The sequence below is a fragment of the Rhea americana genome, unplaced genomic scaffold, assembly GCF_003343005.1.
Source record: "Rhea americana isolate MKP2758 unplaced genomic scaffold, rheAme1 scaffold_255, whole genome shotgun sequence".
In the NCBI taxonomy this organism is placed as follows: Eukaryota; Metazoa; Chordata; class Aves; order Rheiformes; family Rheidae; genus Rhea; species Rhea americana.
Genome location: NW_028186374.1, coordinates 374,569 through 391,283, shown reverse-complemented (window position 1 = coordinate 391,283; position 16,715 = coordinate 374,569). Strand labels below are relative to the sequence as shown.

Below are 16,715 nucleotides of genomic sequence, written 5' to 3'. Positions count from 1 at the left end.
GGGCTCGGGCGCTGGCGCAGGGGACGGAGGGACTCGCCGCTGAGGCGCGGGGCCGGCCGGCCGGCGCGGAGAAAGCCAGCCGCCGTCCGTGAGCCCGCGGGGTCCGCAGCGGAGGAGGGAGCCAGGCCTAGGCGCGAGCGCGCCCGTCTCCCRTGAGCCCCGCTTGGGAAAGGCGCGCTTGGGCTGGAGCCGCCTGCTCKGGTCTCTTCGTCTGGCAGGAGGAAAAACGGTGCTGCCGATGCTGTCCGCCAACGCGGCGGCGGCGGCGGCGCGGCCCTGCGTGGCGAGGAGAGCCGTCGCAGCGAGCGGATGGTGCCGCACGGCAGCAGATCCCCGCGAATAAACACTAGCCGGAGGCCCGAGGGTCTTTAACCGCCCGAGCGCTGAGATCTTGGTCGTGCCTCCCGGGGCGACTGGAGAGGCAAAACCGCAGCAGCTTTTAGAGCAGCGTTGCATTGCTTTACGGAGAGACGAGGGCGTTGCGCCTGCTGCTGACGGGAGGGATTGGACTGGAGAACCTGGAAGTGCCTCCGAGCCTGGCCGGTGCGGCGGGGTGGCAACAGGCAAGGCTGGGACGGGCGCCGTCGCGCCGGCATCCTCAGGATCGCCCACAGCAGTCACGCTCGTGGTTGAACTTCCGCGCGGTCCCCGCGTGCAGAGGCGTTTGCCTCTCAGCTCGTGCCGTGACAGACACTGGGGCTCGCAGCCCTTGCACGAGCTGCCACCGGCACTTCCACCTTGTTTTCTAGCAAAAGGCTTTAAGCTCTGCCTGCCCAAACGCCTCTCAGCTTGGCTTTCTGTGCCGTATTAAGAATAAGCTCTGACATTCCTGACCAGAGCTTTTGGGTCATCCTGCAGCTGGTGCTGAGAAGATAGGTGTCAAGTGTTGTTATTGCACCTGTAATTAAGAGCTCCCTGCTTTCCTTGAGATGGAAACTTGCGCCAGGGAGAACTTGGGAGCGTCCCGTGGGTTGTCACCTTGCAGGCTGTGTCTAAAATATCAGGTGGCAGGCTAGATCGGCGGGGCGCGTTCGCGCGCTGAGGACCAAAAGCTCTTGCTCTAGCTGTGCCGGGACGGTCGGCAGCGAGGGAGCTCCTTTTCCTGAACCCAAGCCCTTCCCAAGAGGGCGGAAGGCGGTGCCGAGTTTTGGGGTGTTCCTCCAACGGGGCTCACGCAAGCCTGCCTGCGGTCCAGCTCCGCGCGTTTCTCTTCTGCTGGATGAGGCAGAAGGTGGCTGTGCTGGCGCCGTGTTAGGGCTTGCTTTTGAAGCTCACTTCCTAATCATCGCTACCTCGCGTGCCGTGAAATTACTCAGCGGTGCGAAGCGTGATAACTGCTTTCAGGGGTTGTTGGGTTGTTGGGTTCTTGGCCCAAAGTGGGCCAAGACCTGCAGGTCTGTTCTCATTGCCTTGCGTTGCTCACTAACCTAAGCATAGCCAGAAAAGGACTGTAAGTAACTCTATTATGTAAAAGTTCATCTTTTCTCCTTTAAATTAGAATTTAGCAGGAGGAGATACATAGTCCTCTAATATCTGCTCTGATGCAGGGTACGTTTTTTGCTTATAGATACAAAGAAGTATGAAATTGGGTTTCTACAACYGTTTGTAGTGCTGTTACAAAGGCATACATTTCCTTTCTTATAATTCCTGTAATTGGGAGAGAACATCTTGGACTGTAAAGAAGCTAGCTTTTTAAATGGCTTTTAAAAAGCTGATTTTATAGAGCCTATAGCAGGGCCATGCGCTCCTTCTGTTGGTATTGCTACGGGCGTGTGCGTGTGCTGTGTGTATGAAAGTACTGTGATAGTTTTTTCTATGCACAGGCCCACTAACTTCATCTTTGTGTCAAGCTGAGGAAAAGATTGATGGCTGCCAGGTGGGAGAAGGAGGAAATAGTATTTGAGTAATACAGAGATTAAAATGATACCGAGGACAGCAGGTGTGAACAGCCTACTTTCAAGCTTCTCAACAGGTATGCCAGCCTCTGAGCAAAACATCCAACTGTGTAGCGGTGAGAAGCTGCTCCCCTGCGCTGATCTGTGCACACGTGCTGCAAACAGGGAAGACCGGAGAAAAAAACTGCAGACCTAAGAAATGAGCCGGGGTTTTCTGTGCAAATCAAGTAATGTGCTTGTTATATATTGCTGTTAGTAAGGTGACTTTGTATGAGTAGTGCTTTCTTTAGCTTTTATCTGCTAATCTTACAGATAAAGAAAACGGAATAATACGTAGGTCTCTTGCAGATTAAGAGAGCTTCAGATTGTAAAAGAAGGGGCCTGTGCTTAGATGGTGATTTTACAGCCCTGAACCAGTGTTCATGTAGACGTTCCCACCTGGGGATGTCCCCAAACCTTCTTTGATATCCAGCCTCTTAATTCGGAAGGAAAATCTCCCCTACCTTGCCCTAACAGGCTAGCTACCTGTTAGTGTTTTTTGGAAGGAGTGCTTTTGGAAGGAGTACTCTCACTTTAAGTTAACATGCATAATTGTTTTCTGTTGCATTTATTTTCCATCTCAAAATCATAAATCATATCTTTCTGTAGCACAGGGCCATCCTGTGTTGTATCTAGATTTCATCTTTATTTACTTGTGGTTTTATGTGGTCATGACGGAAAAGAATTTTACTTTCAGTTTGAGCCCTGAGAGCCTATTTGCTTTAGTTTCTCGAGCTTTTGTCTGGGAGTTAGCATCAAGGCAGGGTCCCGCTGCTAGGAACGAGTTACGTCTCCAGGAGCTGCCTTGGCGGCAGAGAGAGGCTCTTCCACCACTGGGGAGTGGTAAGTTAGACTCTCTGAGCTTCCCCCGTAGTTTAATACTGGCCCTCTGAACAAAATAATCTATTCTAGAAGCAAATGGGCTTTGCGGATGTAAAAAGGAAAAATCACGGCGGTCCGGGGTCCTGTAATGTGCGCGTCTCCCTACTGGGATCCCGAGAAAGTGAGCTGGAGCTGTCTTTACAAGTGTACTCTGAAGCACAATTATTTTATTTTATACAGCCCCCTTCCTTATTTAGTGAGGAGTAGCTGAATAATTGGATTAAAAATCAGCCATCGTTGCTCAGAAATCCCTCGTGCTCCCTTCCAAAGCCCCCGAGCTGGCAGAGGAGGTATAATCTTTTAGCTTATGGGTRAATGAACGAGCTTACTCTCCTGGGGAGAATTATTATAAAAATTGATTTTGTTTTGGTCATGGAACAAAGATTGTCACGTTGGAAGTGAAACTTAACAGTAACTTGGCCTTCCAGGGGGCTAGAGGGGCCGTGCAGAGCCGGGCTGCGAAACGGGAGCACCGGGAAGAGCTGGCTTCTSGGGAGAGCTGACGTGCGTTGTAAGGAAACCTGCCCAAGCCGTGCTTCGCCTCGCGCCCATCCAGCACGGGTAAGGGGGAGCAGCTCCCCACCAGGCGCACGCAGCAGCCCTCGGGTGCACTGCAGTTCCCCTCCTGTAGTTTTTTTTGTCCAGCCTCTAAGTCCTTGTGTGGTTGGGATGGGGATGCTGGGGAGGCACAAAAGCCGGCAAACATCAGMGTGTAAATGGAGAGTGGTTTGTGCCAGGGCACGTGTGCGCCGCCAAGCAGGCGTCGTGTTGCAAGGCTGGTGCCTGGAAGCGTGAGCAGCTTTGCCTAATTCAGCCGGGGCTAAATTTGCCTCTCTAGAGCAGAGAAGGGGGAGCGACTGCCTTTTATAGCAGTGCCATGTGTTTGCAGGGCTTTTAAAAATAAAGATGGGTTAATACGTTCTGGATTGACTTGGTAGCGTCTCCGAGACCCAGGACAGCTGCTTGTCACTCTTTCTCTTTTGTTTGTTGTTAGGGTTTTGGGTTTTTTTTTCCTCAGATTGCCGTGACTCAGCCCTTCCCTGCTGCTCTCCGAGTTTCCTGCTTTCTGCACAGGCTATTCTTGGGACAGTGCTTCCTCGCTGATAGGAACAAGGGAAGTGTTGTGTTGGTTTAGTTTTTTTTCTACTGGCCTATTGTAATGTCCCGCTTTCCTCTGAGCTTTTCCTTGTTCCCTAGTGCCTGGATCAGCCTAACCTGATGTTCTCCATCTAGGGCACAGTCTTACCCCTGTACCGAAGGGACCCTCCCGGGAATGATTCAGGCTGTGATCCTTGCGTAGCAGCAGCTTCTCTTGTGCAGCAGGACGATGGTGACACTTCTCAGAGCACCGAGGGTTGTTTTGTACATCAAAAAGAAGCTTTCTGGGGCCTTAATTAGTTATTCCCCCTCCCTGCTCGTGGATTGCAGAGGCTGCTGATGGGGGGGAAGCTCTGGGATTAGTCTCTTTGAAATACTTTCTGATGCTCTAACGCAGTTTCTTGCTGCAGAGGGCTTCTGAATTTCTTCTGAAGTTTATTCCTCTGTAGCGTGGGCTGGGGAAAGCCGCCTACCAGTAGCTGGTGGTACTCCCCAGGCCGGGTTTGCTGGCTGCCAGGCCTGCTATGCTGATGGGGAGGTGAGTGTGGTATCTAATATTTAACAATCTTCGCTGAGTTTTAGCTCTATTGAGAGCAAAGCTGCTTCTGTCAAGACTTAGTTGAGAATATGTGTGGAAGGTTAGCCTGAGATGTTGTAGATTTTGCTTTAAAATATGTTTGGCTTTTTTTGTTTTTTTTTTTTTTAATTAAAAGAGACGTTTTGCATTTTCTCTAAGTCTGTAGTTACCAAAAGCAATTGCTCGGACAGAGGACTCAAAATATAAGGACAACGTTCCTCCTTAGCCACCCCTCCGCATTTTTGGATCTGCTGGATTGTTGTTAAGCCAACCAAGATAAAAGCTTTTCTGTGTGAGAAAGCTCTGAGAACATCCACTGCCAGATTAAATTAGCCTTTCTGAGAATAAATTAGTTGTTGTGGTGTAGAAGGCCCCACTCGCTGCAGCTGTAAAATCCACTCGTGCTTGCACCCGTTGCAGATAACTTAAATGATAGCTGCGAAAGCTGCATTCAGGGCAGTGCTGCTAACTTGTGACCAGATTTTTGACTGGTTGCAGGTGAAAATCAAGCCATTATATTTTACTGAATTTCTCTCCCAATAAGTAGCAGACCAGCCTTTTAAGATGGTAGGATTTCCACGCTGCTGCTGACCCTTTTGGTTTGCGTTTTTCTCCGACGACTGGATGAACAGCCGATGCTGCTGTGCACGAGCTGCCTTTTGCGTGTTCAGTTTGTCTTCCGGGTAGCTTAGCGCTCTTCTTGTGCCATACGATACGTAAGGAAGGGCTCACAGGAGGCCTCTGCTCAAGGCTCGGCTTGCTCTTCCTGCCTGCCTTCTTCAGCTCCTCCAACATCTTAGTATAGTCTTTGAGCAAGAGAGTAACACTGGGATTTGAAACCCTTTCCATCACCACTAAATAAATAAATAAATAAATAAATAAATAAGCTCTTCCCCTTGGCTTATAGTAGCTCTTATAGATGTCATCTGGAGCATGTTTGCCTTTCGGGAGTGGAGGTTCCCCCAAAGTTTTTTGCTTCAAGCTACAAGCCACACTCATTTTTTCCAACTGCCTCCTGAGTGCTGCAATTCAGGACACATTAGCTTGGTGGCGAGCTCAGTTTTGGGCTGGCTCCTAGGATATTCAGATGAGAGGAAAAAGTTTCCTGCTTGTTTAGTGTTGTAGATGTGGGACCTGTTCTGTTCATCAGGCTCAGGAGATGCTTTCAGTGCTGGATGCTCCAGAGTAGTTGGGAGATAAATGTAATTGAGCGTAATTCATGTAACTGAAGTGTAATTCCATGTAATTGAATTTTTAGCAATATTGTCACCTCTCTGAGAGCAGTGACCCAGGTTTAGGACTCTTCTGCCCCAGAGACTCTTAGAAAACCCTCTGACCAGCAAAGCTTTTAATTTTAAAGTGAAGTAGTAAGGTATTGACTTGACAGAGAGGCAGATAAAAAGTTTAGAAAAACAATAGAGACTTGAGGAAGTGTGTTGCTGAGTATTAGAGATGCTTTAAATTCAGATGCTGTGTCTAGATTTTCAGCAACAGGTCTTCTGCTTTCTTTGTCTGCAGTTCTGGTGTGGCTCATGTACATGCGTGCCAAAACTAAGCTGGTGGCTGGAGCCGTGGCCTGGAGAGGTATAAGGACATCATCTGTCTTCCTTCGCCCTTGTTTTCAGAGAGCGTTTGGCGCTGTGTGCCCAATTGCAAACATTGCTGAACTTGGTTGGCCAATCTGTGTTTTGGTTAGTGTATTTGTCTGATCCACTTAGGTCTAAGCGAACGAGGGTAACGAGGTGGGTGCGTGTGTCTTGGCCGCCTCCCCGGCAGGACTGCCGTGTGTTGCCTTGAGTGAGCAGTAGTGGCAAACTAGGGTCATGAGGAAGCAGCTTTTGGCTTGATCYGAGGGACAGGTATGTAGCAAGGGGCTCCGTGCCGTTGTTCAACAGCTAGTGGCGAAGTTTTAGGGATGTGGTTATGAAGCAGTTGGCAGGAATGGGATGCTGCAAGCTGAAACCYAAATGACAGAATATTTAGGAATCAAAATGACCATCCTGCGCTGGAAAGTTAGAGCAGTCTAGCCAGGTCTGGCTCGATCAAGAGGGAGAAATGGGGCCAGGAGGAACTGTATGATTTGGGGGGGATCCCAGGGCTCCAGACGAGCCATCGYGATAACGCTGGAGATGACTGGACACATTCAGCGGCTTTTGATTAACCCAGAAGTTTCYCCATCAGTAAGCTGGGACACTGCAGTGTGTCTATGAGCGGCCCAGATGAACCAAGTTTGGGAGCAGAAAAGTGCATGGTACCCTCCTCCCATCAAACTGCCCGAGGGAGAGAAAMCCCCCCGCTAGCAGGGCCCTGGGCCTCCCACCGAGGCTTTCTCCTTTGCAGAAACAGGAAACTGTGGTCGCACTGTGGGAGCGAGAAGCTGAACGTAGKGACGTGAGCGGTCTCAGCACAGCGAGTGCATATGTGCCCAGGTCCTCCTTGTTAGTGGTAGGACTCAGAAGACATCTCAGATTTTACACGTGCACAGTCCTGCTTTAACGCCAGACCACGCGTCTGTGCARAGAACGAGCCAGGGCCTTAAATAATATTGAGCGAACTCAAGTATTTCTCACTAGTCCTCAGGAAAACCAGCAAGGTGACACTGTACTTGTTAAATCTAAGTGTCAGCAGCATCTCTGGTGCCAAAGCAAGGTTATTTGTGGGGAGAGAAAATGCTAATGCTTTTGGAGACTGGAGCTGGCCCTATAGCAAGCTGGTACTGTGCCTCGGATAAGAAAACATCCGTCTTTTGTCATGCATTTTGTACATCTTTTGGAAGGAAAATGGGTCTGGAATCACCACCAATGTATTCACAATTATTTCAATGTGTTGCAAAATCTGCAAGGGAATTCTGAATAGGCTCTTGGGCTCTGATTAATTCTGAAGCTGAACTGCCGCTACATCTCCCCTAAAGTGCTGATTCTGTATGCTTCTGATTTCCTCCTCTCCTGGAGCTTGGTGTGTTGTTTAATGGAAGTCACACATCTAATCAATTTGATTCAAAAAGTGATGTAGCCATATTATTTGACTTTCTCTCTGTCTCAAAAAAAAAAAAAAAATCCTGCAGAATGAGGTAACAGCGGAAGAATGGGGTGGGTAAGGGAATAAAATATTTAAAATATCATTTGGAGAAGGMAATTTATAAAATCATGAACTGCGCTGGGTGAAATAGTGAGTAATAATTCTGCATTCATTTTCTCGGTGTGAGAATTACGAGGCGCCCRGTGAAAAGGGCAGGCAGCAGGCTGTAACCACAGGAGACGTTTTCATACCTGTACCCCAAAAGCAGCCCTCGCCCCTGCCGTGTGTGGCAGAGTGCGGGCTGATGGTGGGCTCTACAGAGGTTAGGGTGGTCCACGGAGAAACTCCAGGCTGTCTGAGCTCGAAAACACTAGTTTTGGGGGTTGGAGAGCCTGATGGAGGAGTCATTTTGTCTTTGTTTTCTTCCTACGCTCGTCCTTAAGCATCTGTTATAGGTTGCTATCATAGATGAGYTACAGAACTGTGGCTGCCTTAAATGTAAGGGACCTGCTGGGCAGCTGTCCAGCCTCCTCTTGGACTTTTACTTGCTGTTAAATTTTGTGAGCTGAGGTTTTTGTTTGTGTGTTTAAACAAGTAATTATTCTTGTCGCATAGGTAGCATTTGGCGTTAGGTTAAAACGCTGTAATACTGGAGTAGGTCTCGGCTGTGTTTGCTCTGGATTACGGCAGGGTAGGTTATGGAAGCGTGCTAGAAAGCGAACGTTCAAAAGGATGATGTAATGCAGCGCTCATCCGCTCAGGGTAAAAATTAGGTAGATGTACTGGGCTTGCAGGATGTACTGAAATCCCCAGGYGCTTTCCCGGGAATGTTATCAGGCATTAGATGGGGCCGTTTGTGAGCATCAGGGAGAGCCTCGCGGCACAGCTCTGCCGGTTCCCCGGAGATCTGGTCTGCAGCACCCTCCTGCTCTGGCCTGAGCCTTTCTGGAGCAGATCGCTAAGGTGCAGAGGAACTCAGGGTCGTCCCCAGCGTTGCTTTCGGATCGCATCGTTGCGTCCACGAGAACGCTCGGCATGTTATAGGCTGTCTTTTGTTATGGGGCTGGGTCACCGGCTGATAATGTCTGAAGAGAAGGTGCCCCGGAGCGCGAGGGTGTTTTTTGTTTGCCAGAGGCCGCTTRCAGCCTGCAAGGCAGTCTAGCTGCAGCATGCTCTGGGCCTGCCCAGAAAGCTGCTGTTGGAGGGATAAATACGGCTGCTCGGGTGGTCGAGAGTGCTCTGTGYGTGCCCAAGCCTCCCATGGAGGCCCTAAATGTGTAAAGGCCGGAGTTTGGTCCCCAGGAGGGGCTGCTGAAGCCTGGGCTAACGGCTTCTCGCTTGCCGCTAGCTCACAGACTCCCCTGCAGCCCCTCTCGGCGCTGGGCGCCGGCAGCGCTGGGCGCTCTGCGGAGCCGGGGATGCTTGCTGCAGCCGCGTGCGCTGCAGCTCGGAAACCCGCAGCGCAGAGCGAAGAGCTCACCGAGTGCCTTCTGTTCGTTTCGGCTAGTCTTGCTTTAAAGGTTCACGTTAACCGGGTCCTGGCAATGCCRTTTTTGCAACCCCGGTGTCGAGAGCCAGCGAGCGCTGGGTCAGCCCATCCGGAGGCGAAGAGCCCTGGAGAGAATCCCGGAGGCGGCAGCAGGTCCTTCCAGGCRCTCCTCCCCGCCCGTAACCCTTTGTGGGTGTTGCAGATAAACCATCCCTGTCTTAAACAGGGGGATTTTTGGTCGGATTTTCCTGACGTCCACACAGAGGAGCTGCAAGAAGCAGTAATCTGAATTTCTGGCTGAGGACAGCTGAGCCTGGGCTGCATCGCAGAGATTATCTGGTTGTGCTTTGGATTTACTTCTCTGGGAAATCCTGCTTTGGACGCACCACCTGGCTTTCAGCAAGGATCCTGCTCTTACTCAATTTGCCTGCTGGGTTACCCTGGCACATGGAGGTCCAATGGTTTGTCCAAGGTCCCAAGGTAGGATAACTGGAATGGGGGCTGCTACTCCAGGGATTTGCCCGCATTAGAGCAGCTATCTGCTCTATTCGGGCATCTGACGTAGCTACATTGCTAACGTGAACGACGGTCTCCTCCTGGGCACACAATCCTTTGTTTTCAAGTACTGCCTCCGACCAGCTTTGCCAGCAGAGCTCTGCATCCCCGCGCTGAAGGAAGAGGCCTGACCCTCCTGGATGGAGCAGTTTTCTGCGTCTGAAATCTGACTGCGGAAGTGTGGGAGAAAATTACTGTTCTGCAAGCAGCTTGGCTGCTTCTGCACGGTGGGTTTTTGCTCCTAGGCAGTGATACTGCGAGCACATGGCTTGTGCTTGGGGAAATGCAGCTGAGTCACTCTGGGAAAGAACGGACCTTTCTGTTAGCCCTTCACCTGGGTTTCGGTATGTGCCGGTGCGTGTGTGCTGGAGGCGGGCGCGYTCGTGCTGTTTTGCCCGGGACCTGGGCTGATGAATTTATGAGGTGCCGCTAGGGTTAAGGAGGGGGTACGTGCTACTTGCTCAAGCACTGTCAGTGCTTCTCCTCCCTAAGGAGGCTGCAGCTCTGTCCTGTGCTTATTCCTTCCCTCCTGGCTCTGGGGAGGCAGTACATGGACTGGAGACAGCASATGCACCTGGGAAGAGGGATGGCTGAGGAGGGAGTTTGATTCACACGGAAAACACCTTTTCTTCTGCATAACAAACAGGCAGAAGTATCCAGTGGTGCTGTTTTTACAGCAGGGCTTTTTGCTATATTTCCTTTCGAGATAAGAGGTGTTTGCTGTGGCCTGTGTTTGGCACTTTCAGGAGCCGTGGGAGCTGAGCCACATCCCCGCAAGTTGATCCGTGCGGGAGGCGAGCGGGCATGCGCGTGGAGAGGGCAGCGGTCGGGGCTTGCTCTGAGGCTCAGGTATGACACACAGAACAGCAGGGCCGGGCTGGAGATGCTGCTTGGAAATGCTCTCGTGATGGAGGGTAACCGTGACTGCCACGGTCAGGACGTGGCTCCATCCACCTCTAATCCAACAGTGCTCAGTTCAGAGAATCTCCTTACTGTTCTTAAAGGCCTTTCAAGGGGTAACATACTTTCTGTCAAATGACATTTTGTTAGCATCTCATCTGCCTTTTTTTGCACATACCTAGCATGTTCTTATTCTCAATATTCTCTCCTTTAAATCTTCAAACAGCACAAGCAGCAGGTAAATACTCTTCCCCCAACCCCCCCGGTCCAAGTGTTTTCTTGGCAGACAGTGTGAGATGCCTGTCAGACTAGGCTGAGCAAAGGCAGCGGTCTGTCTGAAGGTGGCTAGGACCGTGTCTCAGGCTGAGCCAAATCCCAACTTTGTCTGTCTTTATCAATATTTGATTTCTGCAAGACCTTTACAGAAGCCTGGAAGCTGAAATTTGTGTCYGGGTTTGATGTGCAAAGAAACTGAAAGTAGTTCCATGCTTTTCTTTTGTTTATTCMTTTTAATCTTAGTGTGCTTTTTCCTCTTTCAAAAATATCATGAGTTAATTTTTTGGAGGTAAGATCTCCAAACGTGTATGGGGAGCTTTGGAAGGGCCAACGTTACCAAGCTGGGTTGAGGATCCTCTCTCAGGGCTAGAGCCACTGCCCAGGTAGGCCGTACAAAGCCCAAGCACCGTGGCTCTCCCGTTGTCAAACACGGCAGGAGCAAGGACAGCGCAGACTGTCTCTCTGCTCGTTGGCGTGGTCCTCAGAAGCGCATCGAAGCTGCGCTGTGAGACTGGCTCCGAGCTGCTCACCGCCAGGGTTTCACGGGAGTTAGACTTGCCAGTGATCCGATCCCTCCTTTGGTTTATCTATCTCATCYGTGGTGGCTTCGTATGGGAGAAGGYGGCTCGAAGCACCCGTAGCTACYGCCCGGCCAGAGCGCACGGTTAACAGACCCAGGTCTAGTCTCCAAGCAGTGCAGCCTAACGGGCAGCAATTCAAACTGGGGCTGAAGCTGCCCTTTTTGTGGCATAATATTTTCAATGTGCTGAGCTGGTGGGTGTGCTTGTGGGGCAYGTTGTGAGAGGTTCAGCTAGGAGCCGTGCTGGTGGCACAACGTTACCTGCTGCCTGGTCCCGCTGCGTGCCGCGCTTTAATTGATTTTGGCAGATGCTGCCCGCCGTACCTGCTGCGGGAGCAGACCTTGCCTCTTGCCCTGTTGGAAACCCGAACTCTCTGCACTGAGCCTGCAGAAGGGCAAATATAGCCAGTGGGGGAAATGTGGTGTGTATGAGAGAAGATCGTTTCGGGGAGCTGGGGACAAACCTGGACCYTAACACATCCTTCCACTTCCCTCATCGCTTCTGGGAGCAGCTGGCAGATGTGTCAGCTTAGGACGTGTCACACTGCAGGGAAGCTTGGAGTATCGATCACCAGTTAAGAGGAAATCTGGAGCCTTTCTTGATGAAGGAAGCACGTTGGAAAACCTTGTGTTCAAGCACGCAGGGCTGTGCGCGTTGTCCTACCTGCTCTGTGGCTGTGCTCACTGCTGTAGAGAAGCTTTTGACAGAGCTCTCRGGCTGGGAGTTAAATGATATCCAGAGAGACCTGTTGATACAGGCTGGTTCTTCTCCTTGCCCAGAAGCTGCCTGAAACAGCACTCTGGGCTTTAGGTAGAGGAGAGCCAGCCAATGGATCACCCATTAAGGCCACAAGCGCCCAGGACAGTCGAGGAGGACCAGGAGTGTCCCCGTTCGGTAGTGCTGCAGCGCAGATGAAGCTGGCTGGAGCAGTGGGGCCAGGCACAACTTGCTGTCCTGTCCATGCTGCAGCAACGCGCGGCAGAGAACTTGCCGGCCCAGGCTCTCCTTCTCGGGGAGACGTATGCCGTGGCCACGCGGTTGAGCACCGCGTCAGGTCCATCCTCCTACTCCTTTTGAGTCTTATGATCACGAGATGGCTCCTTGCTCCCAAAGGCCCTGCACTAGAYGTTTGCAGTTCCATCTGGGCTTGAACTTAAGTCCTGGTGAACTTCGCCTGAATTGTGTGTGACGCTGGTTTCTCCCTAGGCGTGCAGTTCTTCTGTGGGAGTGGTTATTCCAGTAAGCCCCAGTGCGGATGGCGTTTCAGCAGGATGAAGGGGCCGTCCTTGGGAACATTTCTTCCTCTGTGAAAACTGCCTGGCTTGTCTAAGCTGCTTTTCCATGCTAGAAGTGCATTGGTGTTGCAGCTTTAAGGAACCAACGTGGTTAAAGCAGGACAGCGTCCCGGACTGGTGCTCCGCACCCCAGCGAGAGCAGCTGGGTTGCAGGTGACTTAAACCTTACCCTGTTTTCTAGAGGCAGTTGTACACCGAAGACAGCACAGTAGCAGGACAGGTTGGGAAGCGCRCGATCCTTCGCTGACGCGGCCGAGCCAGCCCAAGGGCCCTGCGCAGGGCCGTTACGCCGGCCGAACGGCTTGTCTTGCGGGTGAGGGTGACCGTGGTGCAAAGCGCAGCCCTGCCAGGGCCTTCCTGCGTGCGACGGGCGCGCCAGCCCTCGCACGCCGTGACGTCTCTGCCACAGCTGTGGCTGGGCGCTGGAGTCCGGCTCTCTGCGTTGCTGCCGTGGGCAGAGTAAGTTTTGTTCCCCTTTGGCAGGTCGGCTTGGCCTGCAGACCAGAGGGTGCAAAATATGTCAGATTTGCCAAAAGCAATTTTGCCCAAAAAGAAATGCCGAGCAACAAGATTCGCTATTTACGTATGGATCCAGGGGATCATGTTTTGATGCGACTACTACTGTGGTTTTGATGGGCTGCTTAGTGGCTGGAGCTTCCCAGTGCCCAGACGCTGTCAACCTGCATCACCCGCGAGGGCCCTGCAAGGCGGCAGGAGGGGGGCACGCTGCAGGCTCCCCGCTGTCCTGCCCGGCGTAGGTGCTGCTCACAAAAACACCGCATCTTTGCAGAGGTCTTGTGGACTCGCTCCAGAGAGCGAGAGCGGCCGTCYGCGCCGCTGCGGGCACGCCGGCGGGGGGGATCCGTGCGCTTCGCTGTGCCCACGTTGCTTTGCGGTGGGAGCATCGCAGGGGCTCGGCGCGATGGTCTGGGCGAGCTCCCGCCCGGCGGCAGCTGAGCCGCGGAAGGGGCTCCTTGTGCCCTGGAGCTCCCCGTGCAGGTCCCTAGCGGAAATAGGCTGAAGCTAGTTTTGTGCTTCTCGTGTAAAGATGAAAGAAAGCACAGGAGAAACAGCTTCTGAGAGGCTTAAAAGTATCATCAGGCTTGCTTTCCCTCCGGAGAAGGGCACAGGGCCAGCATCTTGCTCTTTAGGGATCTCTCTTAATAAGTAAACAGGATATTGCATTAGGAGTGACTGAGTCTGCTAAGACCCAGCAGAACAGCTCTGCAGACCACGAGTGTCCGTCCTTCGGCCCGGTGTGTGCTGGGCTCCGCTGTCTCCTGCCCCGTCGCCCCCGTGGCCGCCTCTAGCTGCTGGTCGAGGTGGCGCAGGCGCTTCCTGCAGCGTGCTCGAGCCCGGCTGGGGGACGCGTCCTTCCGTCCAGCGGCTCCGTCCGTCACTGAAGAGCTTCGCGCCAGCCTGGCTCGTCCTTTCGGCCACGGGCCTGGTCCCCCAGGGCTCAGCGGCGTTGGAGCGACCGTCTCGGCTCTGCGACGGCCCGGGGTGGCTCTGCTGCAGGTCCCTCCCGCTCGGGGCTAGGAGAGGTGTCTGGAACCGTGCTGCCCTGTCCCGGGCCAAGGAAGGTGCCCTGGGTGCGCGCTGCTCGCGCCGCTGCCTCCTTGCAGCTCCCCCGTTCGAGGGGGGAGTCTGACRGTTATCTCCGCAAGCTGAGGAACAGGAGAAGGCTGCTCTTGGGAGGAAAGCTGCGGCCTGCGCTGCTGCGGCGGCGTGCGAGCGGCTAGCGGGGCAGGTGGGCAGTGTYGGCTCTTGGGTTGCCGCCTGGGTTTTCTCGCTAGCGGCTTAGATTCCTGGGGGAGAAAGGCCTGGATGTATTGAAAGACGTTACGTGATCAGAGAGCGGCGTTCGAGCGGTAACGGGAGATGTGCTAAAGCCGTGGGCTCAGCTGGCTCGCGAGGCGAAGACGCGCTCTCTGGCGGGTCGCTGCCTCTGGGCGAGGACTCGGGCAAGCTCGGCTCCTCCGGGCAACGCCGGCAACCGCGGAGGTGAGCCGGYCCAAGGCCTCGCGGTTCCTGTGTGTGCAGGCTGCATTGGTTGGCTGCTGTCGGAAGACTAAGTCCTCTTTTTTTTTTTTCTTTACACCCTGGTGAAGCTAAAAAGAGCACAGCTCAGGCTGTAGCTTTGTAGGTCACTGAAGGAGAAGGCTGGCTCTGCAGTGCCTGGCACTAGGAGCRCCGGGGGTTTTCCTCACCCTGGRAGTGCTCATGCAGCCACAGCGCTGCTGTAAACATTACAGGGAGCATCCCGCTTTTTTCCTAGGCTTTTAAGGAAAGCTGCCACAGTGCTACAGTTTGAAGCTGGGTGTCTGGAACATATTGCTTATGACCTCTGAGAAGAAACACTGGTCATTAAATACACATGTCCTGGCGAGACCGTATGGCCGTTTGGGCTTTGCTCAGTTCCTCGAGCTGTCAGCAAGCTTCTCCGTGATGGCCACCTCGTAATCATGCTCTTCAATACGCTTGTGCCCTGATTAGATTTTCTGCCACCTTGCAGGAAGCTGCTCAGAGAGGCAGAAAGGGCAGGCTAGAAAAGCGGGTTAGGGTTAGAGCTCAGGGAGGAAGGGATCTTGTTGTCGGTGCTTGCTGGAGCCTTGTCTTCGCCTGGCTGAGCAGCTGCACGTGGAGGTGGTTGGGCTCCCCGGGCACCTCTCTGCCGCCACGCATCGTGCTTTGGCCTCCCTGGCTCGCTCGCCCGGCCTGSGGGTGGTGCGGCAGCAATGCCCGCTCTGGCCGTCTCCTGGGGTCCGGGGCTGCCCTGGCCCTGCCCCGGCGCGCCTTGCGCGAAGGCCTTTTGCTGCGGTGGGCGCAGCCGGGGTGCGTCTTTCCTGCTCGGTCGGGGCCGCTGAAAAGGCGCTATGCAGGCAGCACTGTCCTCCGCGGGCGTACCGACCCGGCCGCGGCGAGGTGGGGACAAGAGCAGGCACGGCCGGCCCTTCAGCGCTGGAGCGGGGGGGGATTGAGCCCCCCCCCCCCATCAGCCCTGGGCATGCGACCTCGGTCCTGCCGATGACTGGTGGTCGTGCATCGGCCGTCGGGTGCAGCACCCGAGGACCGGGTCCCAACCAGAGCCCCTGGCCCCTTGCGCGCTCCCAGGGGCGGACGGGTTCGGCTTGGTGGACAAGACTGCTCTGCAGCAGTGGTGCCGCTTCACTCGCTTGCTGTCTCCTTTCCAACAGCTTCGGTGGGATAAGACKGCTTCTGCCCCACGTGGCTTAGAAGAATTGTTGCTTTCTTAGCAGTAGTGAAACCTCTGAGCTCATTGCCACAAGGAAGAGAAAGGTAAATTTTCTGATGCTTAAAGCTGGAAGTAGGAGCTGGAAAGCTCATCCTAACTCAATGAGTATATTTAGAGGAGATACTCTGACTTTGCTCCTTCCCCACAAAGTTTATACTTGAGGGTCAGTGGAAAGATGTCCTGCCTTCCCTTCCGGGGCAGGTTTGCATATGATTTGCTGGTTGCTGTTGGAGGAGCCTGTCCTTAGCTTGGGCACCTCGTTCCTATTTTTGGTCCTGTAATGCTGCAGCTGAGGCCGTTTGTGGAGCAGCTTCCATCCTCGTAACACCCCCCCCCCCATACCTGGGAACTGCACTGGTGACCTGCTGCTGCCCCACATCTTGGCCGTGGCCTGACGTGAAGGGACAGGACCCCCTCACCCCCCCCCCCAAACCGCGGGTACTGATGTGCCGGCAGCGCACCTGCACCGCCTGGCTGCTGCCCGGGCCGAGGCCTGCCTGGCCATGCCCTCGTTCCTGCCCGGGGCTGGGGCCGCAGCGGTGGGCCACCTCCGTCACCTGCCGCCTCCCTCCAGCCGGCAGCTCTGCGCAGGTGCCGCGGCGCGGTCGGTGGCCGACGTCTTTCCAAGGGCTTCYCTCCTTGCAGGACGGCCCTGAGCAATGTCGAACGACCCTCCGCCACCCTACCCCGGGGGCCCCTCGGCACCGCTCATCGAAGAGAAGCATGGCCCGCCTCCCACGACAGGTACCGGGGCGGCGGCGGCCCTCTGCCCCGGCGCTGCTGAGCGGCCGGGAGCGCGCGGTTCCCTGGGGAATGCCCTGGCCACGGCCTCTCCCTGCAGCGCTGCCCAGCCG

The 16,715-nt window shown here is 53.9% G+C and overlaps 1 protein-coding gene across 5 annotated transcripts in view; it reads left to right on the top strand.

The window, feature by feature from the left end:
• The first annotated feature begins 1,828 nt into the window (after window positions 1-1,828).
• Window positions 1,829-16,715, top strand: part of CDIP1 (cell death inducing p53 target 1) — an 18,742-nt gene continuing 3,855 nt past the window's right edge. Inside the window, exons 1-4 of one of the 5 annotated variants that reach the window (XM_085307193.1) lie at window positions 1,829-1,972; window positions 3,245-3,377; window positions 15,803-15,905; window positions 16,507-16,605. In XM_085307193.1, the coding sequence (XP_085163319.1) occupies window positions 16,521-16,605 (85 nt within the window). In that variant the 5' untranslated portion in view covers window positions 1,829-1,972; window positions 3,245-3,377; window positions 15,803-15,905; window positions 16,507-16,520. Of the gene's footprint in view, window positions 1,973-2,680; window positions 2,778-3,244; window positions 3,378-8,245; window positions 8,473-9,118; window positions 9,781-14,127; window positions 14,150-15,802; window positions 15,906-16,506; window positions 16,606-16,715 lie in introns of those variants that run through there. The other 4 variants (XM_085307192.1, XM_085307194.1, XM_085307196.1 and 1 more) reach the window with 4 other exon arrangements.